The sequence below is a fragment of the Microcaecilia unicolor genome, chromosome 3 (genome assembly GCF_901765095.1).
Source record: "Microcaecilia unicolor chromosome 3, aMicUni1.1, whole genome shotgun sequence".
NCBI lineage: Eukaryota > Metazoa > Chordata > Amphibia > Gymnophiona > Siphonopidae > Microcaecilia > Microcaecilia unicolor.
Window position 1 is genome coordinate 119014962 of NC_044033.1, and position 26779 is coordinate 119041740.

The 26779-nt window shown below is 47.7% G+C and overlaps 1 protein-coding gene across 5 annotated transcripts in view; it reads right to left on the reverse strand.

Annotated features, from left to right (window-relative positions):
* Positions 1-26779, reverse strand: part of MKKS (McKusick-Kaufman syndrome) — a 59217-nt gene that overhangs the window by 19017 nt on the left and 13421 nt on the right. For 4 of the 5 annotated variants that reach the window (XM_030196324.1, XM_030196327.1, XM_030196325.1 and 1 more), the window contains 2 exons: positions 18635-18843; positions 5928-7425 (listed from right to left, as the gene is read on the reverse strand). In XM_030196324.1, coding sequence (XP_030052184.1) covers positions 5928-6918 — 991 coding nt within the window. In that variant the 5' untranslated portion in view covers positions 6919-7425; positions 18635-18843. The remainder of the gene's footprint in view (positions 1-5927; positions 7426-18634; positions 18844-26779) is intronic. The other variant, XM_030196328.1, reaches the window with a different exon arrangement.

A 26779-nucleotide genomic window follows, 5' to 3' on the forward strand; every position in this document is an offset into this window, starting at 1 on the left:
TTCTGTACCTGCTGCTGCAGCGGTGTCTGGCCTTTCACCTTCGGTGCGGCATCGTCGGCTGCCACCCAGGTCGACTCCCCTTCAACGTCGGTGGAGGCGGCTTCGCCGCAGTGGGACCGGGCATCAGCCTCTCAACATCGCCATAGAGGATATCGTTCCTCGGCGTCGAGGCAGGTCCAATGTCGAAGCACCTTAACTCAGGTTTTATCCGACACTGAGCAGGCGCGTTCATGGGAGTCAGATGAGGATCCCAGGTACTTCTCTTCTGATGAGTGCTTTGGGAATCCCTCTGATCCTTCCCCTCCGCTAGAAAGGAGAGTATCTCCACCAGAGAGTCTGTCCTTTTCCTCTTTTGTCCGGGAAATGGCTACGGCCATTCCGTAGCCTAGTGGTTAGTGCAGTGGACTTTGATCCTGGGGAACTGAGTTTGATTCCCACTGTAGCTCCTTATGACTCTGGGCAAGTCACTTAACCCTCCATTGCCCCTGGTACAAAATAAGTACCTGAATATATGTAAACTGCTTGATTGTAGTTGCAAAAAACCTCAGAAAGGTGGTTGAGGATGAGCCCAGGACTGAGATGCTCGAGGTCTTGGATTATTCTTCTCCACCTAAAGAGGCTGTCACAGTTCCTCTGCATAAGGTATTGAAGGAAGTCCTCATGTGAAACTGGTCAGCCCCTCTGTCTGGTCCCGTGGTCCAAAAAAAAGCTGAATCCCAGTATTGGATCCACGGTGAACCTGGGTTGATAAGGTCTGAGTTACCCCACAATTTCATGGTGGTGGACTCTGCCCTCAAGAGAGCCAGGAATACTAGAAACTATGCTTCGGCACCTCCAGGCAGAGAAGCTAGGACTCTTGATTCTTTTGGAAGGAAGACGCATCAGGCCGTTATGCTCGCAGCCAAGATCCAGTCACACGAGCATACACTTGCGGGACTTGATACGTCAACTGGCCAGCTTGGTTGATGCACTCCCTATGGAGCTGGCCGAGCCTTTTTGCCAGGTGGTCAGGCAGCAGAAGGCGTGTCGCAAGTTCCTGGCCAGGGTACTTTTGACATGGCATCTAGGATCGCTGCTCAGGGTATAGTGATGCGCAGACTCTCATGGCTGCATGTCTCTGACCTGGCTCATTCTGTCACGCAGCGAATGGCGGATGTTCCTTGCCGGGGTGGGGGGGGGGGGGGGGGGAGACAATCTTTTTGGTGAAAAAGTAGAGGATCTAGTTGATCAATTCAAGAAGCAAAACAATGCTATGAATTCTCTTTCCCACCAGGCGCCTTCTGCTACTGCCTCTTCATCTAGGAGGTTTTTTGGCAGGAGGAGGTGTGCTCCCTATACCTATTCTAGGCGTAGGTACACTTCTGCTTCTCGGCAGCCTGTCCAGGCTCAGTCCCAGCGTGCTCGTTCTCGTCAACAGCATGTGACTAAGGCCCATTCTGCTCCCCAGCAAAAGCAAGGGACGGGCTTTTGACTGGCTCCAGTTCAGCATAGCCTCAATAAAAGTGTCCGTACTGGACGACTTGCCGGTTGGGGGGAGGTTGATGTTTTTTTACCTAAGGTGGCCTATCATAACCTCCGATTGATTGGTTCTTCAAATAGTCCGATTAGTTTACACCCTCAATTTGGCATCCAAACTTCCAAATTGCTCACCAGGAGCTCATTCTTACATTTCCCAGCACAAGCAGGTACTTGCAGAGGAACTCTCCGCCCTTCTAAAGGCCAGTGCGGTCGAACCCGCTCCACCAGGGGAAGAAGGGCCAGGATTCTATTCCAGGTACTTCCTTGTACAGAAAAAGACAGGGGAGATGCGTCCCATCCTAGACCTAAGGGGCCTGAACAAATTTCTGGTTCGAGAAAAGTTCAGGATGGTTTCTCTGGGCATCCTTCTTCCCATGATTCAAGAGAACAATTGGCTATGCTCTCTGGACTTAAAGGATGCTTACACACATATCTTGATACTTCCAGCTCACAGGAAGTATATTCGATTTCGGCTGGGAACTCAGCACTTTCAGTACTGTGCTGCTTTTTGGTCTGGCGTCTGCGCCCAGAGTATTCACAAAGTGCCTGGCGGTAGTCGCAGTGTCGCTACGCAGACTGGGAGTGCATGTGTTCCCTTATCTCGACGACTGGCTGGTGAAGAGTACTTCGAAGACAGGCGCTCAGCAGTCCATACGAATGACTATTCAGGTGCTAGAACTACTGGGGTTCGTAATCAATTACCCCAAGTCCCATCTCACTCCAGTGCAAAAGTTGGAATTCAGTGGAGCCCTGTTGAACACAAAGACAGTTCGAGCTTATCTTCCCGAGACAAGGGCAGACAACCTCCTGTCCCTGGTGTCCATGGTTCGAGCGTCTCAACAGATCATGGCTCGGCAGATGTTGAGACTTCTGGGGCACATGGCCTCCACAGTTCATGTGACTCCAATGGCACGTCTAAACATGAGATTGGCTCAATGGACCTTAGCTTCCCAGTGGTATCAAGTTGCAGGGAGTCTACAGGATGTAATCCAACTATCCACTGACTTCCGGAGTTCTCTGAAGTGGTGGACGATTCGATCCAATCTGACCTTGGGGCGTCCATTCCAAATTCCTCAGCCACAAAAAGTGCTGACGACGGATGCATCCCTCATGGGGTGGGGAGCTCATGCAGATGGGCTTCACACTCAAGGAGCCTGGTCCTTTCAGGAAAAAGGTCTACAGATCAATCTCCTGGAATTGCGAGCGATCTGGAACGCTCTAAAGACTTTCAGAGACCGACTGTCCAACAAAATCATATTGATTCAATCAGGTTGCCATGCATTACACCAACAAGCAGGGGGGCACCGGATCTCGCCCTCTGTGTCAGGAAGCCGTCCAGATGTGGCTTTGGGCGCGCCATCACGGCATGTTTCTGCAAGCCACTTATCTGGCAGGCGTAAACAACAGTCTGGCCGACAGGCTGAGCAGGATAATGCAACTTCACAAGTGGTCACTGAACATGGCAGTAATCTGCAAGATCTTCCGAGCGTGGGGCACCCCCTAGGTGGAACTTTTTGCCACTCAAATCACTCACACGGTCCCTCAGTTCTGTTCCAGGCTTCAGGCCCATGACAGACTAGCATCAGATGCCTTTCTCCACCATTGGGGGACAGGCCTTCTGTATGCGTATCCTCCCATACCTCTGGTGGGGAGAACTTTGCTGAAACTCAAGCAAGACTGCGGAACCATGATCCTGATTGCACCCTTCTGGCCACATCAGATTTGGTTCCCTCTTCTTCTGGAGTTGTCCTCCGAAGAACCGTGGAGATTGGAGTGTTTTCCAACCCTCATCACTCAGAACGAGGGGTCGCTTCTACATCCCAACCTCCAGTCTCTGGCTCTCACGGCCTGGACGTGTCTTGCTTGCTTCCAGGAAAGATTCCACAAAGAGGTGTTACTCTTTCAAATGGAGGAGGTTTGCCATCTGGTGTGACAGCAAGGCCCTAGATCCTCGCTCTTGTCCTACACAGACCCTGCTTGAATACCTTCTACACTTGTCATAGTCTGGTCTCAAGACCAACTCTGTAAGAGTTCACCTTAGTGCGATTAGTGCTTATCATCGCCGTGTAGAGGGTAAGCCTATCTCTGGACAGCCTTTAGTTCACTTCATGAGAGCTTTGCTTTTGTCAAAGCCCCCGGTCAAACCTCCACCAGTGTCATGGGATATCAACGTCGTTCTTACCCAGCTGATGAAAGCTCCTTTTGAGCCACTGAATTCTTGCCATCTGAAGTATGTGACCTGGAAGGTCGTTTTCTTGGTGGCTGTTACTTCAGCTCGTAGGGCTGACTCAAGAAGGCCATGTCATGGCTCATAATGTTAGAACCATGGCTGCGTCAGTGGCTCACTTAAAGTCAGCCTCCATTGAGGAGATTTGCAAGGCTGCAACGTGGTCATCAATCCACACATTCACATTTCACTACTGCCTTCAGCAGGATACCCGACGTGACAGTCGCTTTGGGCAGTCGGTGCTGCAGAATCTGTTCGGGGTTTAGAATCCAACTCCACCCCCCCTAGATCCAATTTTGTTCTGTTCCAGGCTGCACTCTCAGTTACCTGTTTATGGTTTCAGGTCAATCTATGTTATGTCCTCGCCCTTGCGAGTTCCAATTGACCAATGTTCATTGTTTTCAGTGAGCCTGGTTGCAAGGGATACCCCACATGTGAGAACAAGCAGCCTGCTTGTCCTCGGAGAAAGCGAAGATACTTACCTGTAGCAGGTATTCTCCGAGGACAGCAGGCTGATTGTTCTCACAAGCCCGCCCACCTCCCCTTTGGAGTTGTTATTTATTTGTATTTATGCTTTTTGATTCAACTGAGGAAGCACGCTCACGCGACGGGCGGGAAGTCTGCGCATGTGCGCCAGAAGACTTTGGCAAAACTTTTTAATTTTGCTGGTGAAATTTTGACATTGACCCACATGAGAACAATCAGCCTGCTGTCCTCGGAGAATACCTGCTACAGGTAAGCATCTTCGCTGCATGGGAGTTTTTATGACCTATGATTAAAGAAAGGTTATAGTTGAACCAACTGAACAGCCTGCTAGCACTTCAGCTATTATGCTGGCTGTATGAGGTCTTTTCTCCCAGTGAATTAAGTTCTGTTTGATACATTATTTACCATTGGATGTTCAGTGGATTTTTTCCATGTTTTTTTGGTTCATATAATATATTCTAAGAATAATCAATCTATCAAAAGGCTCTCAATACAGTCCATTCATCTCAAGTTAACAATTCAACAAGTAATGGACCAGTGGTTCACTGATCTCTCCAGGGTGATCTATTTGATATAATCCTTTGGTAAATGTTGTAATCATTCACAAAACCCCTTCCGTCCATATGATTTATAACAACTATTGTGACTTCTATTGAAGTAATCATTAATTGTTCTGACCAAATAACATTGTGCTAGGTGACTGGCAATAAGATTAAAACAGTCATGCAGGACAACAATTATCTTCAGGTTCACTGAGTCCCGACAGACACATGCTTTGCTGTCACTTTGGCACGGGATTAGAGCTTCAAAAAGCAATGACATGATGCATGCTGATTACTGCTATTGCCACCATACTGCTTTTTGAAGCTCTAATCCCGACAAAGCAACAGCAAAATGGGTGTCCGTCGGGACTCAGTGAGCCAGAAGATGTGATGTACTGCATGACTTTTTTAAGCTTATTGCCAGTCACCTAGCACATGGTTATTTGCTCAGAACGATTAATGATTACTTTAATAGAAGTCACACTAGTTGTTACAAATCATATGGATGGAGGGTTTTTTTTGTCAATGATTATAACAATCACCAAAGCGTTATATCAAACAGATCACCCTGGAGAGATTAGTGGGGTGTTAACCCGGTGACAGATGAGACTTTTTCCCCCAATCCATCCATATATATATTCCAATCGTGAACCACTGGTCCATTACTTGTTGAATTGATATAATATAATCAACATTACATGTGTTTTATTGCTTATAACGCACCTAGGCTATAGGCAAGCTAAAAATTTAATAAAGATGTTAAAAATGCAATTGAAATGAAATTATTGCTTGATTGCTGTGGTTTACTTTGGTTTGTGAATGACTCTGAATCAGGGGTGTAGCCAGACCTCGGCGGGAGGGGGTTCCAGAGCCCGAGGTGGGGGGGACATTTTAGCCTGCCTCTCTTGCCACTTTCAACCCCCCTCCCCCGCCAGGTACCTTTGCTGGCGGGGGCCAGCGGCGGGGATTTTTGAAAGTACAAGGGGCCGGGGCTAAATCTGTGGAGGCCCATGCCCGCACCTAGCTACGCCCCTGCTCTCAATTACCTGTTAGGAGGGTGGTATGCACTTATTTTGTAAATAAAGATGCTTTGCTTCTATAGTCCGAGACCATGAACATTCATTATTCATATGGCTTAGAACCAAAATCAATACCTGTCATTCTCCTTAGGGGTTCCATCGCAGCTGCTCCAACTCTGTCTACCACCATTACACAGTGGCCCTTCAGATACTGCTTCAACGATGGGTGTACAACTTTCTGGCACACAAGAATGCCTATTTGGTCTTTAACCATCTGCTGTCCTAGAAGGATCAACTGATCCAGTACGGCTCTTTCTGGGGATACACCAGACTGGACTACCACCATTCCCTTCCCAGTGTCAGGGAGCTCTCCAGAAAGGGAGATAGAAAAAAGAGCCATCTGAATAGTACTTGCAGACCATCTTTTCACAGGAAAAAGTTTCCTCAATTCAAACACTGGCATTTCTATCAGCAGCCCAGGAAATACTGCAGAATCTGTAACTCTTTGACCCTCTATAGGTACGATTATACTCTTTCCTAAACTAATGTTTGTGCCCATCTCATTTGGGACTGTAAGCAAAAAGGCTTTTAGAAGCAATGCACTGATATAATTTGCTTCCTTTACAGTAAGCATGCAAGCAGGCTTACTGGTTAATACAGTGCATGCCAAGGAAAGCAAAGCCTTACTACTGCCAAAGTCTACAGCCACTCTGCAGCCACACTCCTCAGACTTGAGATAATCAGTGCATAGGCTCAAGAGATGCTTGCTTATTTTACCGACAGTATGGGGTGTTAGGGCTGTCCTTTGAAAATTTTCAATCAAATTACAGCAAAGAATGGCTGCAAACAAGCCACAGTCGCTGAAGCATGATACATGAGTACGGACAGAAGCTATCAGAACTTTTAACACTGGATGGGAGACAGTACAGCCACCAAGCAAGGCAGAAGACTGTGAAGTGGTACAAACATTTCCTCCAATACCATTATGGAGCTGTTTCAGCCTGCCAGAGGGGCCATAGCAAGACTTTAATATCTCACTTAGCACTGACAAAGACTGGCTTATTACTTCTCGTTTCAAAGGCCCACTGGTGCATATGGATGGCTTTTTAGGTTCAACACGAGACATCACAATCTACTTTTCCTGTTTATATAGAGGAAATTCACATTTTGTTCATAACAGAGATTTCTTTCATATTTCCAAACTTAATTACGGAAACCTACAGGGACTCACATCCCTCTGGCTGAAACTGCCTCAAAGCAAAAACTACAGAAATATATTCATATATACAGTCAAAATAGTATGTATTTTCTACAGCCACATTCATTTAGTTTCACATAAACCACCATTAATTAATAGGTTTTATAAATTAATTGGAAGTAACGATGATTTGATAATAGGAAGGCCTTAAAAGGTCTGCAAGAGACCAACGGTATTCAGTCTTCATTTCCTTCTTGCTTTAATGCCGACGGCCTGGCAGAACTCTTTGCCATCTTCTGTATAAGATATGTACCAAAGTGGATGCCTACAAAAGCTACTCCTGCTACTAGAAGCCAATTCTTTCTCAGCCAACCCTTGTTTTTCATGTCTTCTTTTAGTGCCAGATGTGGCACTACCAGTTCTCAGTACTGATACCTACAAATAAAAGAAAAAAAAAATATATATATTTATGATTTTCTAAAGAATGCACAACAGGTTTAGTTTGGCACAAGCACAGTAAATAAACTCATGGAAATAAAGCATGAAAACAAACTCACAAAAATAATGGATATTGGGTACAATGATTAGAAAGTAAACTTGGTTATTTTTTAATATTTCTAAACAGTGCACATGATGTCTCTGTTCCAGTTTACAAACTGAATGTTGATCCAAATCTTCATCAATTGCTATTGTTTTCCATCAATCCTCTGTTCTGGATAAACTATATAATTTTTAGCCTGTTTTTCCAAATGATGCTCAAGGTAGCCTACAATATTATTTGAAGTGAAGTACATTAAGAGGGTCTTTTACTAAGACGCGCTCATGTTTTTGGCGCGCACAAAAATTGTGGGCGTGCTGAATGTTAAGAGACGCCAATGCATTCCTATGGGCATCTCTAACGTTTCGCATGCCCACAATTTGAGCATGCGCCAAAGACGTGAGTGCGCCTTAGTAAAAGACGCCCTAAGTCCCTGCCCAAAAACCTTAAAATTTAAGTGAGTACCTCTAACAGAAGAAAAAGTGAATTGTCCAATTCAAAAAGAGCATCAGAAGGGGTAGTGGGATGTGAACCCTTGTTTACTCTGCTTCTCAGCACATTGCTAAAACCATCTGGAACCAGGTTGTAACATGCTAATTGTGCAAGATGAACTGCCCTCTGTCTGCACCATGCCTTGTGCTCAATGTACCATCACCAACCCACAGTATTTATTTATTTATTGCACTTGTATCCCACATTTTCCCACCTATTTGCAGGCTCAATGTGGCTTACAAAGACCTGTTATAACATCGCCATATCAGGTTAAAGAATACAATTGGGTGTTACAAAGAAGTCAAACAAGATAAGAGGGTTTGGTCAAGCAGTGAAAAGACCTATTCTGAATAAGTTGGGTAGGTGTTGTGTTATAGTTAGTTAAGGGATCTCATGGTAGGCTTTGTTAAAGAGGTAAGTCTTCAGGGATTTGTGGAAGCTCATTAATTCGTTGATTGATCTCAGTTGAGTTGGAAGTGAATTCCACAGTTGCGTGCTCATGTAAGAAAAGCTGGTCGCATGTGTTGATTTGTATTTTAGTCCTTTACAGCTGGGGAAGTGTAGGTTAAGAAAGGTGCGGGAAGATCTCTTAGCATTTTTGGGTAGTAGGTCCACGAGATTCAGCATGTAGGTCGGGGCATCTCCGTAAAAGATTTTATGAACAGTCGTGCAGATCTTTGAGTGGGAGCCAGTGTAGTTTCTTTCTTAAGGGTTTTCAACTTTCATATTTTGTTTTACCAAATATAAGTCTGGCTGCGGTATTTTGGGCTGTTTGAAGTTTCTTGATGGTCTGTTCCTTACATCCAGCGTAGAGTGCATTGCAATAGTCCAAGTGGCTTAGTACCACTGATTGTACCAGGTTCCGGAAGATGGCTCTTGGGAAGAAAGGTTTTACTCTTTTGAGTTTCCACATGGAGTGGGCCAGCTCCAAAATGTAAGGTTTTAGTTTTCTTACAGAAGAACTCTTAGCTGGAGGCTCTGAAAACATAACCAGCTCTTGCCATTCCCTCGCTCCCAATGTTGGTAATCACTCTATGTTCCGAAAATGGCAAAGATAGGCTAGGATCATAAATGAATTTTATATCATATGCCATGAGTGTGGGTGCTGTGTATCTCTATGAGGGAGGGGAAGACATCTTAAGGTTGAAATTAGAAAGTAAAATGTTGTTAATTAACAAAATGGGAGTATCGGAAAGGAAGGGGGATTTTGGATCTGGACCTTGTAGGTCAAGGTGAGTTGCATTCATGTTCAGTAAGTATTTTCCTGTCCCCAGTGGGCTTATAATCTAAGGGCCTCTTTTACAAAGTGGTGGTACCCGTACCGCTGCTTTGCCAAGCGCCAATCCGGCACTACCACGGGCTACTCCCAACGCATGCCAATTATGTTGCTTAAATACTTTTTTTTTTTTTATTGTGGGGGCTTACCTGGCAGTAATCAGGCAGCCCTGTGCGCTAACTGCTTATCAGTAGGTTAGCGTGGGAGTCCTTACTGCCTCCTAAATAGATGGTGTTAAGGGCTCCCCCTGGGAAATGGCTGCGTAGCAAGTGGTTCACTTACCGCATGGCCATTTCTTTCTTTAAAAAAAAAAAGAAAAAGAAAGAAAGAAAGAAAGAAGGAAGGAAGGAAGGAATGAAAGAAAGAAAGCCTTTTACCCACTGTGGTAAAAGGTGGTCTCTTGTGTGGCAAATCCACTCACCGATGCTACTGCAGGGCCCCTTTTACTGTGGCTTTGTAACAGGGTCCTAAGTTTCCACCTGGGGCAACAGCGGGTTGTGACTTGCCCAAGATCACAAGAAACTGCAGTGGGATTTGAACCTGGCTTTCCTGGTTCCCAGCTCACTGCTCTAACCATTAGGCTGCTCCTCCACACTGACCTGCTGCCTATAAGAAATACATCCAGGCAGCTCAGTTCTAATTTACATAACTGCATCTGAATACAGCATCCAAAAGTGAAACAAACGAAAGAAACCCTAACAAGCACTGTGGGAATAAAGCAGAGTCCAAAAATAATTTTTTACCAATATAAAGTTAAACTTATTTCAGATATCAAAATTTAAATATTCAAAATATATCACTCCAAGTATCAAAATATTAGCATGAACATTAATTGCAGTCATTATTATAATACTAAAGTGGTAATAACTGAGTAAACACCCATGCCAAAGTTTATTTAAGCTCGACTTTTGTAACCCACTTAGGGGCCCCCTTTATAAAGCTGCGATAAAAGGGGCCCTGCAATTGAGTTGATGCATGGATTTGCCGTGTGCTGAAGCCCCCTTTACTGCAGCAGGTAAAAAGGCGGGGTTTTTTTTAAAGGAAATGGCCGTGCAGTAAATTAACCACTTGTCTCGTGGCCATTTCCCAGGGGAGCCCTCTCCGTCACCTCTTTAGGAGGCAGTAAGGGTTCTCGTGCTAACCCAGTGGTAACTGGGCAGTGTATGGGACTGTCCAATTACCACCAGGTAAGTCCCCAGCGCTGTATCCCCAATGCACATCTTCTCAGTAAACAAGAACTTCAAACTTACAATGCCCAACGTAGTAAAGCCAAGAAATTGTATTTCCAGAAAATTTTGAAATCACCAGGCAATTCCACTAAAGCTCTTTTGAGACTTGTCTTGGACCTCACTACTCAATGCACTCATTCAGATTCTTCTCGGTTTCATTCAGCAGACACTTTTGCAAATGCTTTTTCTCAAAAGATTTTCTCACTTGTAGCTTCTCTTCCTCAATCTACCGCTAAGTCTGCCTTTTTCAACCCCTCCATCTCCCTTGTCCAGCAGTTTACCTGGCTCTGTTCTTTCTTCTTCCATTTAATCTTTTCCACTTCTTTCACCATCTTCTCTTAAACTGCATCTACTAAGTCAACCTTTAGTCCACTAGATCCCATTCCTCATACCTGGTACTCTATTCCTCACCATTATCTTTTACCCTCAGTTCCAGATATAATCTGTAACAGTCTGTCTTCAGGTATGGTTCCATCTTGCTGGAAGCATGCTTTGGTACGTCCATTTTGAAAAAGTCTAACCTTAATCCAAGTAACCTGGTGAACTATAGTCCCATTTCAAACCTATGTTTTCTATCCAAATTGCTTGAAAGAGTGGCTTATTTGCATCTTTATTGATTCCCTGAGGATACCTTAGTCTTTCATCCCAGCCAGGCCTGATTCCGTCAGGGAACAAAATAACTCTTTGAAAATTTAACAGGACCAAATTTAGTAAATTGGGTGTTCCAGAAAGGCAAATTCATATACTTTATGTCCTGCAGAGTTTAGCAGCTAAACTGATTCTGGAGGGTGGTTGGCAGATCGAGCTATGGTAAAATTATGTATAATCATACCTGATAATTTTCTTTCCATTAATCATAGCTGATCAATCCATAGACTGGTGGGTTGTGTCCATCTACCAGCAGGTGGAGATAGAGAGCAAACTTTTGCCTCCCTATATGTGGTCATGTGCTGCCGGAAACTCCTCAGTATGTCGATATCAAAGCTCCATCCGCAGGACTCAGCACTTAGAGAATTACACCCACGAAGGGACACTCTGCCCAGCTCACCACCGCCGAAACGGGGGAGGGGAATTAACCCAGCTCATCCCCACACAAGTGGGGGAGGGGAATCCGTCCAGCTCATCCCCGCGGAGCGGGGGAGGGACACCACACCCGCCGATGCGGGGGGATCTGGCTTATCCTGCAACCGCAAGAGGAGCTGACTGACCCTAACACCGCCGAAGCGGGAGGGGTACAAAGCTGCCCTACAGCCGCACGAAGCGGGAGGGAGTGCCGGCAGAATTTTAAGTCTCAATCCAGCCCCGTAAAACGGAGGGGAGAGGAATTCAGCAGCTCACTGTAACACAAACTCGTCTTAACTCTTGAAGAATCCAAGTGAAAAAACTTGAACACGAAGTCTTTCTGAAGTAACTGAAGACTAAACTTGAACCTGAAATGCAACCAGAATAAAAACAGTACAGAAATCTGGGAGGGGCTATGGATTGATCAGCTATGATTAATGGAAAGAAAATTATCAGGTATGATTATACATAATTTTACCTTCCATATCATCAAGCTGATCAATCCATAGACTGGTGGGATGTACCGAAGCAGTACTCACCCAGGGCGGGACATTGAAATCCCTGACCTCAACACTGAAGCTCCAAACCGGGCCTCCGCCCGTGCAGCCACAGTCAAACGGTAATGCTTGGAGAATGTATGGGCCGAAGCCCAAGTTGCCGCCTTGCATATCTCTTCCAAGGAGACGGAACTGGCCTCTGCCATCGAGGTCGCCTGAGCTCTTGTGGAGTGAGCCTTCAGCTGGATAGGCGGCACCTTCCCCGCGGCCACATAAGCCGCTGCAATGGCTTCCTTGACCCATCTTGCCACTGTAGGCTTAGCAGCCTGCAGACCCCTACGAGGACCTGCATACAGGACAAACAGATGATCCGATTTCCGGAAATCATTGGTCACTTCCAAGTATCTGATGATGACTCGTCTCACATCCAGATATTTAAGAGCAGAGTACTCCTCTGGGTAGTCCTCCCTACGAAAGGAAGGGAGACAGAGCTGCTGATTCACATGGAAGCGAGAAACAATCTTGGGCAGAAAGGAAGGCACTGTGCGAATAGTCACTCCTGCCTCAGTGAACTGTAGAAAAGGCTCTCGACATGAGAGCGCCTGGAGCTCGGAAACTCTTCTGGCTGAAGAGATAGCCACCAAAAAGACTGCTTTCAACGTCAGGTCTTTCAGAGATGCCCTTGACAAGGGTTCAAACGGCGGCTTCTGCAATGCTCTTAGCACCAGGTTGAGATTCCACGCAGGCACCACTGAGTGCAGAGGAGGGCGCAGGTGATTAACTCCCTTGAGAAAGCGCACCACATCTGGCTGCGAAGCCAGGGAAGCACCCTTCAGGCGGCCCCTGAAGCAAGCCAGAGCCGCTACCTGGACTTTAAGGGAACTGAGCGACAGGCCTTTGTCCAGACCTTCTTGCAGGAACGCCAACACTGAAGAAATTGGAGCAGTGAAAGGAGAAAGAGAGCCTGCTTCACACCACGCTGCAAAGATACGCCAAACCCTGGCGTAAGCAGTAGAAGTAGAGCGCTTCCTCGCTCTCAGCATAGTGGCGATGACCTTGTCTGAGAAGCCCTTCTTCCTCAGACGCTGCCGCTCAATAGCCAGGCCGTAAGACCAAAGGGGGAGGGATCCTCCATCACCACGGGACCCTGATGTAACAGGCCCTGCTCCACTGGCAGCCGCAGAGGATCGTCGACTGAGAGCCTGATCAAGTCCGCATACCAGGGACGTCTGGGCCAATCCGGACCCACCAGGATTATCCTGCCGGGATGCTTTGCCACCCGGTCTAGCACCCTGCCCAACATGGGCCAGGGCGGGAACACATAGAGAAGCTCTTGTGTCGGCCATTGTTGGAGAAGAGCATCTACTCCCAGGGATCGAGGGTCCCGTCCTCTGCTGAAGAAGCGCGGCACTTGGCAATTGGCCGATGACGCCATCAGATCTAGGCTCGGCTGGCCCCAGCGCTTCGTGATGTCCAAGAACGCCTGAGCAGATAGCTGCCACTCTCCGGGCTCCAAGGTATGGCGACTGAGAAAGTCCGCCTTGACATTCATGACTCCGGCAATGTGGGCCGCTGACAGCTGTTCCAGGTTCGCTTCCGCCCACTGGCATAGACTCATAGCCTCCTTGGCTAGAGGGGCGCTCTTGGTACCTCCCTGGCGGTTGACATAGGCCACAGCCGTGGCATTGTCCGACAGGACCCGTACAGACTTCAACACCAGTACCGGGATGAACTCCAAAAGCGCCAACCGAATGGCTCTGAGTTCCAGGAGGTTGATAGACCACTTGGCCTCTGCAGGAGACCAGAGCCCCTGCGCTGTCCTTCCCAAACAGTGGGCTCCCCAGCCCGACAAAGAGGCGTCCGTCGTGACGACAATCCACTCTGGGGTCACCAGAGGCATTCCCGCAGACAACTTGTCTGTCTGCATCCACCAGCTCAGCGCCTTGCGCACTGCTGGATCCAAGGGAAGGCGCACAGCATAATCCTCCGACATCGGAGTCCAGCGCTGCAGCAGAGAGTGTTGAAGTGGTCTCATATGAGCCCTGGCCCAGGGCACTACTTCCATCGTGGCCGTCATAGAGCCCAACAGCTGCACATAGTCCCAAGCCCGAAGAGGAGAGGCTACTAGGAACTGGTCCACCTGAGCCTGAAGTTTGACAATCCGATTGTCTGGCAGGAACACTCTGCCCACTTGGGTGTCGAATCGAACTCCCAGATACTCCAGGGACTGAGTCGGGCGCAGCTGGCTCTTCTCCCAGTTGATGATCCATCCCAGGGAGCTCAAAAGAGCAACTACCCGGTCCACAGCTTTGCCGCACTCTGCATAAGAGGGGGCACGGATCAACCAGTCGTCCAGATAAGGATGGACTTGTACTCCTTCCTTTCGCAGGAAGGCCGCTATGACCACCATTACTTTGGAAAAGGTCCGCGGAGCAGTCGCCAACCCGAACGGGAGGGCTCTGAACTGGAAGTGTCGGCCCAGGACTGCAAAACGCAGAAAGCGTTGATGAGGAGGCCAGATGGGAATATGCAAGTATGCTTCCTTGATGTCCAAGGATGCCAGGTACTCCCCTGCCTTCACTGCCGCTATAACAGAGCGGAGAGTCTCCATGCGAAAGTGCCGCACTTTCAAGGCCCGATTGACCCCTTTGAGGTCGAGGATAGGCCGGACAGAACCTCCTTTCTTTGGTACCACAAAGTAAATGGAGTAACGCCCCTTGCCAAGCTGACTTTCTGGCACCGGAACGACCGCCCCCAGGCGGATCAGATTGTCCAAAGTCTGCTGCACTGCCACAGCTTTGACCGGAGACTTGCAGGGAGAGTACAAACCCGTCTCTTAAGGGTCGGCAGAACTCTAGCTTGTAGCCGTCTCTGATGACTTCCAGCACCCAAGCGTCTGAAGTTATTGTGGTCCACTCGCCCAGAAACGAGGACAGCCGTCCTCCAATCTGCACTGGGGCGTGGACCAAGACCCCGTCATTGGGTACGAGACCCTGGGGGAGGACCGGAGGGAGCACCTCCGGGACGGCGGTCTCTGCGAAAGGAATGCTGCTTGGGGGAGAAATTCCTCTTAAAGGAAGAGGGGGCAGAAGAACCCGACCTGCCCGGGCGGTACCGACGGGCTTCCTGAAACCGTCCTCTGGAGGTACCGGGACGAGCACTAGCCCGAGCCCTGACCTCTGGTAACTTCTTGCCCTTAGACGTGCCGAGATCGGTCACGATTTTGTCCAGCTCGACCCCAAAGAGCAGCTTGCCTTTAAAAGGCAATCTAGCCAGGCGGGACTTAGAGGCGTGGTCAGCAGACCAATGTTTCAGCCAAAGCCATCGCCGCGCAGAGACTGTCTGAGCCATGCCTTTAGCTGAGGCTCTCAAGACATCATACAGCAAGTCTGCCAAATAGGCTAAGCCCGATTCCAGGGCCGGCCAATCAGCCCTCAAGGAATGATCCGAGGGGGAAGCCCGCTGCACCATAGTCAGGCACGCCCTGGCCACATAGGAGCCGCAAACTGAGGCCTGCAAACTTAAAGCAGCCGCCTCAAAGGACGACCTTAAGGCCGCCTCCAATCTTCTGTCTTGGGCGTCCTTTAGGGCCGTGCCACCTTCCACCGGCAATGCCGTTTTCTTAGTCACCGCAGTGATTAAAGAATCCACGGTAGGCCACAGATAGGCCTCACGTTCACTCACAGCCAAAGGATAGAGGCGGGACATAGCCCTAGCCACTTTAAGGCTCGCTTCTGGGACATCCCATTGAGCCGAAATTAAGGTGTGCATGGCATCATGCACGTGGAAGGTTCTAGGCGGGCGCTTCGTCCCCAGCATAATGGCAGAGCCAACAGGGGCTGAGGGAGAGACGTCCTCCGGAGAGGAAATCTTCAAAGTGTCCATGGCCTGTAACAACAGGTTGGGCAAATCCTCTGGGCGAAAAAGCCGCGCTGCAGAGGGGTCATCCGCTCCATCCGAGCGGGGATCCGTCTCCTCCAAGGAATCCGCAAAGGACCGTTGGGAGACCTCAGACACGCTGCCCTCATCTACATCGGAGGAGACAAATTCCTCCAAGGCCTGGGAATCAACCCGAGGGCGTTTACCTCTGGGAACCTCAACCTCTTTACCAGACGAGGGAGCGGGGGCAGCGTTGTGCATGAGGAAGGCCTGATGCAGCAGCAAAACAAACTCGGGGGAGAAACCCCCCAGACTGTGCCCTTCCGCAGCCTGGGCAACAGCCCTAGGCGCACTCTCAACCGGCGCTCGCAACAGCGGGGGAGAGGCATGCTGCGCATCCAAAATGGCGTCCGGCGCGAAACTCCGCGAAGGAGCCGCGCGGGAAGAACGGCTCTTAACTTTAGCCGCTTCTGTGCCGTCGCCCAAATTGAGGGCGTTCATGGCATTAATGTCTCCAACCTCAAGGGCGGCCCAAGAAGAAGCCGTCCGAGCCGCGTGGCCGGCCAAAATGGCGGAGGCGAGGAGCGGGGGATGGGCGTTTATGGCGGGAAAAACCGCCACGCCGGAGGAAGGACCGGGACATTCATCGGTCACGAAACTGTCACCCAACAAGGGCGAATCAGGCTTTAAGACCCCCGCATCCCCTCTAGAAGCGCTCAAGCGACCCGGGGAGCGACCCTTTGCGCCCTCGCCCTCCGACGCCATATGCCACGAGGAGAAGAATCGGGGAACCCCTGCCCGCTATAAAAAGGTAAAATTACCTGCTGTCCGCTCCGAGTTGTAACGACCTGGTGTCCCAGTGAGTAGCTGCAATAGACGCTTAAATAAACGTCGAAATAAACGCCTTTAAGGACGTTCAAAATTTTTTTTTTTTTTTTTTTTTTTTTTTAACGGAGCCAGCGGGAGGGGGGAGAAAAGGAGGGACCTGGCACCACCAGGTCTGCACTTGCTCAAAAGAGCCCTCAACCCCAGGCACTCAACAAAACCTAAAAATTAGGCTTGGAGGCCTAGCCAGAGCTGCTGCTGTGTGTGACCACCACCTGCTGAGACAGAGAACATACAGGAGTTTCCGGCAGCACATGACCACATATAGGGAGGCAAAAGTTTGCTCTCTATCTCCACCTGCTGGTAGATGGACACAACCCACCAGTCTATGGATTGATCAGCTTGATGATATGGAATCCTTTCTGACTCAACTACATTGACTTTCTTTAAAGTACAGACTTGCACAGGAATGGGATTTGCAGGAATCCCTTGGAACCCATGGGGTTCCTGTGGGGACGGAAGTTGTTCTTGTGGGGTTCCTGTGGGGATGGAAATAATTCCTGCGGGGTTCCCGTGCAAGTGTACGCTGCACTTGCACCCGCCTCTCACATACTGAGTACCAAGTTCTTTGAGTGCTGTCTCCTCCTCCTTGCTTTAACAGCACAGATGAGGAAAGTCTCTATTAAGAGGTGGCAGAGACACAAATGGTGACGGAATTCAAAAAGGCATGGGTCTAATTAGAAAATGGAAGTTATAAAAAACCCAAATTTAAATGGTACCTGTGTGGATGTGTCAAGTGATGCTTAGACAGTGACTCCGGTTGTGACGAACTAGGGCCGATACCGGGCAGACTTGTATGGTCTATGTCTCACATATGGCAATCTGGTTTAGGATGGGCTAGAAAGGGCTTAGACAGCAACTGTAGTGGCTGGAACACGAGGACAGTGCTGGACAGAGTTTTACGGTCTGTTTTCTGCAAATGGGAAGACAAATAGGCTGGTGTGGGCTTCGACGACAACTCCAACAGTTGGAACATAAGGATAGGGCTGGGTGGACTTCTATGGTCTATGTCCCAGAAACGCCAAAGAAAGACCATAATCAAGTATATAATATCACGTTCATTGTTGATTATGAATTGATAATAAGTGTGACTACTAGGCAGACTGTTCAGATTTTCATCTGCTGTCACTTACTAGGTTACTGTTAATTCTCTCTGCTCCCGGGCTGATGCTCAGACCTCAGCTCTGATACAGGCACAAGCATCAGATGTCACCTGACCTACTGGCGCGTGCATGTGGAGACCTCTCTGTACACAGTGCCAGTGAATCAGAGACAAGTCTTACATGCGCGCACCAGAGTGTTCCAAGTTCCAGCTTCTGTTCCTTCCTTGCCTGCAGCGCTGCGGCTGGAACCCAGAGAGAGAGACAGAGAGTCGACCCCAATTTTTTTTTTTTAATGTACCATTACATTCTTGCAGGGATGGGTGGGGACAGGTTAAATTCTTGCGAGGATGGATAGGATTCCAGTGGGGATGGGTAAGATATCTGTCCCCATAGAACTCTCTAGTGCTCACCGATATTTCTGTGGCTGCTACCCCAATTTGCATGGCTGCAGGAAGCGTGCAACCTCTGGGCAGCACAGGACAATGATGTCCTATGGAATGTCAGCCCAGGTCGTGACTCCAAACACAGGTTTCAATAACCCATTTGGGGGTCTTGACCCACAGTTTGGAAAGCTCAGCCCTAGAGAGAAGAAAGTGTGCTTGGCATTATTCCTATGAATCATCCTTTAGCTTTTTATTACAGAGAAGTATTTTTTAAAAATCTGGATATGGATTGAAACTTACCTTTACATGCTACTTTGCTTCTGCTTGGTTGCTGTGTTGTATCGTGTGGGTTACCACATCAGATTCTGTGACCTCTCTCTTGGGATGAAAAATTGGATTTCTCTGTATGTTATACCAACCCCAGTGTATAAGCCCAAGGCTTGTTCCCATAACAATCAAAACTCTATGGTTCTTCCAAAGGCTTCTAAGGCCCATACTCTGACATCTACCTGCATGAAAAAGATAGAGTAATTAGGTTTTACCTGCTGATTTATTTTCCTTTAGACCCTCCAGACCAGCAAAGATGGGTTATGCACTCTGAACAGCAGATGGAGACTGAGAATAACTGATTTCCAAGACTTACCTGTAGCCATGCTGTGCTGTCCCAGACGCCAGCTGTTGAATAGCCAAGCAGACAAGTCCTACCTGACCCCAATCCTTTCAGTGCTGTTGCTGTAGACCTCTCCCAAAAAGCCTAGCGCTGCTGCTCCCAACAGCCACCATATTTTGGCTTAGCAAACAGGAAGAGACCCTGGCCCCTCCGAAGGGACACCACCTTGTAAGTGTTTCAATGACACCACCGTGTTTCAATGACTTAGAAGGCTATGCTGAAGGGTTACCCATATCAGACAGGCCACTGAGGAGAAACCAGACAAAGAGGTCCTAAACTGGAGGATCCAAGATGGTGTTGAGGGAGGACGTACGTTAGTTGAGTTCCCGATTTACACCAGAATACCTGAAGAAGTAGGCGCGCTCCCCAGAGAATGGGGAAAAAGGCAAAGCCGTGGTGTTGTCCTCCTCGAACACGGCTGTGGTTCCCACCACTTCTCAGTCTACTTTGGAGAGATTCGGGGTCATAACGTCGGGGATATCGGTTCCTGTTTCGGGGAACAGCAAGGCTTTATTGCCGAATCTCAGTGGAGAGGGAATGACTTTGAGTTCCCCTGTTGGCATGACCTCTCCAAGACCCGGAAACAGTAACGCTTCGCTATGGAGGTCGACAGTGGAAACGCCCGAAGTGGGTTAGGATTCTCACGCGATCCGAGGAGGTCCTGGTGCAGCATTGACTCCGGATAATAAACCAACTGGGGGATTGGAGAGTGAGCTCTTCCCCCCGAAGATATGTGGAGCGGTTTCTGTGGAGAAATTGGACCTGGTGAAGCCAAAAAATGTCATAATGGACGCACTATGGGAAGTGCTGCAGAGTGTGAATAATTCTCTTCTTCAGATGTCAAAAATTTTTCAGGAATAAATATGTGATTATATCAATACTTATCTAACAAAGTGGAAGTCCAAGATATAAAAATAGAGACTTTGATTACGGAAATGGTTTCTCTACGAAAATCAGTTAATCTGGTAATGAAGGACAGTCATGTTTCTTGTAAAAAAGTGGAACTTCTGGAGAACCAATTAAGGAAAATTAACTTGAGAATGATAAATCTTCCTAAAATACCCTATATATAGACTTATATTACTAGTGACTTTTGCCTTTGATTTAGATAGGAACAATGTTTTGAAATTGTATTTCCGATACATGGCTGATAGTTTTTTGGGTTCAAAGATAAATATATTTCCTGATATATCAAGGAAATCGCAGACTAGGAGGTGTGAACTCTTGGCTTTTAAGCCAAGAATCATTGCCCTAGGTGGGACCTTCCTAGAGCGATTCACTTGTAAGTGTTTTATTTCCTTATTTGTTGAACCCAAGAAATTACAAGAGTTTGTGGAGTTAAAAGAACAGATGAAGAACCCTCTGCAGCAACTTCCTTTAGTTACCACTGTACCGGCTGCAATTACCGATTAACCTTCCTCCCTCAGAAAATATGAATTTGTAAAATTAACCACTTGGTGTTTTTCTTATTTTGTTTTGAGATTGTTTTCCTGATCTTGGAGCCCCCAATTGTGGACAATTATATATAATGTTGAGAGAAAATGTTTTTTCTTTTTCCTTATATTAATTTCTGTTTTTCCTTACATTTACGTGATAAATGTGAATGTAATTAAGTAAAATGATAAATAAATAAAAAAAAAATAAAGGAAGAGACCCTGGAGGCCTTGCCTCTTTTTTCTTCCCCCACCAAAATAAACCATCTGAAAAGAGAAACAAACAAAACCAACGCTTTGTAGTCCACACCAACGAAAAAAACACATGCATCCTCCAGAGACACATCACACACAAAACCCCATAGCATTCACTCCTGGGTGGGTTCTGTGCTGGTCTTGAGGGACTAAAGGAATGTAAATTAGCAGGTAAGACCTAATTTCCCCTTCCATAGCGTCCCTCCAGACTGGCACAGATGGTTAGTGACAAAGCAGTGACCATTATGGGTGGGACCCGTGCAGCCTGGCCTACAGAACTTACGTTCCAAAAACCACATCCTGCCTTGATTGGACATCCAAACGATAATGGGAAAAAGGAAAAAGAATGCAAGGAAGACTAGACTGCTGCTTTACAGATCTCCAGAGGGGGAACAAGAGAAATCTCTGCTTGAGGCTGCTTGCCCTCTACTAAAACATGCTTTCAGCTGAATTGGAACTAGCCTGCCCCCAAGAATGTGTGCCGAGGTCACAACCTCCTTCACCTAGCAAGCTACTGTGGTCTTTGAAGTAGCCTCACCTCGACAATGACCACCAATAAGGACAAAACCTATCCAACCTCCTAAACTCCCATGTCTTACACAAATATGATCGAAGAGCCCTCCGAATGTACAGATGATATAACCGTCACTGATTTGAAGACCCCCTCCCCCTTGGTTTCCCAACACTGGCAACACCACAGCCTTATTAAGATGAAAGCCCGGTACCACCTTAGTCCACAAAACCACTTTCTCCTTAGAAAACAAGATGAAAGGCTGCTGACACAAGAGTGCCTGCAACTCCGAAATCCATCTTGCCGAGGAAAACAGCCATGAGAAACACAGTCTTTAAGATAAGATCCTTTAAGGAACAGTCCTTCAATGGCTCAAAGGGCAACACAACCAGAGTCCAACATGCGATTCAGATCCCAGGAAGGAACTGTAGCAGTCTCTGTGGAGGTCGAATCAGCCGCACCTCTTTAAGAAAATGGATGACGTCCGGATGCGATGTCGCCAAAGCCTTGCCCTTGACCAAATTGTGGAAACAAGCCAAGGCCACCACCTGTACCTTCAGCGCCATGGCCAACCCCTTGTCCATGCCACCCTACAAGGAATCTAAGACCTGCGGCACCGAAGCTCTCAAGGGTAGAATCCAACGATCCTCACATCAAACCTCGAAAATTCACCACATGTGGATATAAGCCAGCAAAACAGAACACTTCATGGAATGCAAGAGTGTTGCGATGACCTTACCAGAGAAACCATGTGTCCTCAACCACACTCTCTGAAGAGCCAAGCTGTAAGACAAAATGGAACTGGGCCGGCCAGCACCTCTGATGCAAGAGGCACGACCACTTTGAAGACGAAACGGAGAGTCCTCCCCTCTACCAGCTGCAACAGGTTGCCTGTACCAAGGCATTTGTGGCCAGTCTTGAGCCACGAGCATCACCAGGCTCGCATGCCACTCAATCATCTGGACAACCCTGCTGAGAAGAAGCCAGGGCGGAAACACATACAGAAGACCGAAGGGCCACCGCTGGACTAACGCTTTGATGCTGGCTTACTTGCTATCTCGATGATGACTGAAATAACCTGGTACCTAAGCATTTGAAGCTGTTGCTGTGAGATCAATGACCGGTCAACCCCACCCGCGGGACTGGCAGGTTGAACACCTCACAACACAATGCCCACTTGCTTGTGTCCAGCTCCATCCTGCTCAAGAAATCTGCTTGAACACAGTTCACACCTACTATGAGAGCGCCAATAAATCTGCCAGATGATGCTCTGCTCATTACAGAAGATCCACTGCCTCTGCTAAAAGCTGACTCTTGGTATCTCCTTGTCGATTCACATAGTCCACTGCCATTACCTTGTCTGAGAGGACCTAAACCAGCCTGCCCACCAACAAAATGACCACAGCATCATCTGGATCGCTCTCATTTCCAGCCTGTTGATGGACCACTGAGATTGCTCCTCCAACCATCAGCCCTGAGCCACCAGGTTCTCACAATTAGCTCCCCAACATCCTAGACTGGCATTCATTGTCACCACTGCCTATTGTGGAGAGTCTAAACTCTTGCCTCCAAACATATTCTGAAGACTGAATTTTGCCACCGCTGCCCCCCCTCCCGAGAGATAGCTGAACATCCAATAACTAGGACTGAAGGGACCACCTGGACAGCAAGCACAGCTGCAACACATCATATGCGTGCGGGCCCACTGCACCACTTCCAAGGAGACAGTCACGGACCCAAGCACCTGCAAAGTAGTGCCTAGCTCATGGGCAGTGATTCCCAGGTAGTCCCCGAACCTGCCACTGCAACTTTTGGATCAGCGTCTCTGGCAGAAACACCCATCCCAGGAGGAGCAGATGGCTCTTTGCCATGTTGATGGCCTAATGACTGCAACAGATGCACCAATTGAAATGCGACCTGTTGCTCTCAATTGTACATACAGGAATGAACTAAATTCCTTATGCAGCGCCGCTGCCACCACCACCATAACCTTGGAAAAGGTGGATGGCGACGTATCCAGTACAAAAGGAAGCACACAAAACTGATAATGTTGCCCCAAAACAGCAAAGTGAAGGAAATATTGGTGATCATGCTAAATGGGAATATGCAGATATGACTCTGTGAAATTCTGTCTGAGATATGCCTCTGTGAAATTCAGACAGACAGATGAGCAACTCACCAGGCTGAACCACAGCAATGACCAACTGGTGGGTTTCCATTCAAAAGGTGGAAACCCGAAGGGCACAATTCAGCCCTTCAGGTCTAGAATGGGCCGGAGGAACCCTCCTTTTTTGCCACAACAAAGTAAATGGAATATTGGCCCGATTCCCAATTCTCATCCAAAACTGGGCGTACCGCTTGCAGCCTGACCAAAACTGTTGAGGGTCTCCCTGACCACTTGAATCTTCCATCGGGCCCAACAGGGAGACTCCAAAAAGAGATCCAGCAATGGTCGAGTGAATTTCATGGCATAACCTTTTCGAAACACCTCCAGTACCCACTGGTCTGTAGTTATCTGGGCCCACCTCTAGTAAAACTCCTTTATCTGAGCAAACACCGGCAGCTGGAGACTAGAACCCCTACACCTTCATTGGGTTGGGCAACCAAGCTGCTGCGCACCCCAGAGTCCCGGCCTCTTTCTTGGCCACCCTGAAAGGAGAGTCCATTGGAACAAAACAACTGCGCTGTGCTCCACCACCTCGTCCATGCTGATACCTTTTGGTGTCCTTCAAATGACACCGAGCTGACCTTCCTTTAACAGCCACTTGGGGTTTGTCTTCCAGCATTTAAGGGATCGTCATCTCACCCAAGCTCTTAAACTTATCCAATTCCTCTCTAAATAGGGATCCATGAAACAGAAGCTTGTCCAGCTTAGACTTGGACGCTACATCCGCTGACCAACCATGGAGCTACAGTGAACGCCTAACTACCACACTAAGCACCATGGTCTTAGAAGAAGACTGAAGCAAATCGTACAGAATATCTATAAAAAAGGGCTGCCCATTGCCACCTCCTGATCTACCAGGAAAAATTGTCTGTTGATCTATCCAGAACCCTCTCCGCCCAGCTTGAGCCACCAGGCCCCCTGCAGACTGCTGCCTCAACTGCGAGCCCATCCATCAAAATTCTGTTTAGGAAGGGATTCTATTTTGTGATCCTACGGATTCCATAAGGCCATCCCACCATCTTCTTGGTGACCACTGCCACCACCTCATAATGACTGCAGAGAATCCCTACCCTGCTCTGGAATGGGATATGTGACCCGTGGTCCGAGCCACCTTAAAACAAGCATCAGGGGCAGTCTCCTGTGCCTGAATCACCTCCTGGATATCCAGACGTATCAGAGTCTTGTTAATGAGCCACATGGATAATCTAATCGAATCATTTGAGAATATACAGCAAATGAAGTTCTACTGAAGTAGGAAACGGTTAAGATTTGAAAATGATAAAAGACCAGAAAAAATTTGAACAAAATGAATATTGTTGCAGATGATTAATATCGAGATTGTTGTTTTCCCAGAGTTCTGGGTATGACTCCTAATGTTTTTTTTCCTCTGAAATGATTCCTCTTAATATATTAATTCAAAAGGAGTGAAGCCTGTGAAACTGGGATTACTTTAATCAGCGGGAATTGGATTGGAGATTCAAGAGTTTGTATTGTTAAACAATTTCTGGTTTTAAAAGGGAAAAAATGAAATCAGGTGTATTACTTTCACTAATATGGGACAATAAGTATGTTGCCAATGAAATTGATGGACTATGCACCGTTATGGTCTTGAAGAAACCAACCAGATGATCAATGTGGAATAATGATTTAGATAAATAATAACTGGGGATAATCGGGTTAATACCACGTTTTCTTTGTTTGCTGTTGCTTAAATTGATCTCCTTGTCTTGTTTCACTATCCCTATTTATTTTGTGGTCTAAGAAAGAGAAAGATTGTATAAAATCCATTTATTTTGTTGAGATTGTTTTCTTCTAATATTGTTTTAATGTACAATCATCTGTTTTACAAGTGATCCTTGTAAAATGAAAAAAATGATAAATAAATGATAAAAAAAAAAAAAAACAAGCATCAGGGGCAGTCTCCTGTGCCTGAATCACCTCCTGGATATCCAGATGTATCAGAGATATCTGGGAAGCCTTCTGGACCCCTCTAAGCAATGGGTCAACCATATGCGGCTCGTTCTTGTGATCCTTCTCTAACCACAAAACTGAGGAGGTCTTACTGATCGAGTCTTGAAACTCATTCCTAAAGAAAATTGGGACTGCTGAAGCATCCTCCCTGACAGGCACTGCTTCTATCCAGGACGAATCCTCAGCCGTGCCCTCCTCTGCCAATTGCACAGGCTCCTCTGAGACCAGGGAACCAGCCTCCAGTCCATCCTCCTCCCAACCTCTTCGCTGACGCTTGGCAGGAGAAGGAAGAGAAGTCTGGGACCCCCTTGCTTAGCAGGAGAAGGAAGAGCAGTCTTGCACCGCTCCACCACCGAAGACTCAGAGGCCCCCAAGAAACGAAGATATGGCTACAACAAACTCAGGGGAGGGGGGGGGGGGAAGGGCACCACCAACTCCCCAAGATAGACCTCCCTCTTGAGGGCCCATAAGATCCTGCCGCAGAGGCAGATCACTCCCTGCAACAGAACAGAAGATGGAGGCAGTACCCACCAAAACCAGGAGAACAGCCACATCAGAGGCATTCAAACCAGGTACTAGCACCAAATCCTCGCAATCACCAGAAGCCCGACTAGCTCCAAGGCAGCAGGGGGCCGACATGGGAGGTTAACTGTAGCCCAAATGGTACCATGTTAACTCTCTTGCGCAAGCATGCAGAGCACTTTTTGGGCTTTTCAGTGCTCACTGTGGCTGCCTTCTCCCTGCGCATTACAAAAGCAGGAACAGCCCAGCTGTGCCAACACCACTGGCGGACCGACACACCAAAACCTAGGTCTGTGAGGAGAAGGTAATGCTATCTCTGCTTATCACCCTGATCTGGAGAGATGAACATTTTTTTTAAAATTTGCTAAGCCTTGAGCAGACCCCCACAGCTGCCTCTCAGCTGTGAGGCAGAGACGGCCAGCTGAGGCGTCCAGAATCTAAAACCAGATTGGGTGTGGGGGAAGAGGAGGAGGGACCTGGCCTCCCTGGTGTAGAACCCCGAGGGCTAAAGGCTCCTGCGGCCCTCAACTCTAGTCCAGCGCGGAAACAACTTACAGCACAGAGAGGTAATGTATTGAGTACTTAGAAAAAAACAAAGCCGACACTCTCCAAATAACTGATTCCCCCTAAAACCAACTAAAAACCCGGGACACTACAGGCTTACCACGTCCATCATCTGCTGGATATTGAGAACTGGTTTCCTGGGACAGCACAGCATGGTAATAGGTAGCCTCAGATGTCAACAATTTTCAGTCGCCATCTGCTGGTTGGAGTGCATAACCCATCAGTGCCGGTCTGGAGGGATACTACAGAATCACCATTCAAAGCATTTCAAACAATTACATTTTCAAAAATCAAAGACAGACAGCTAGAAAAATCCATGCACCAGATGGCACAATATTTGGTGCCTAGGTGG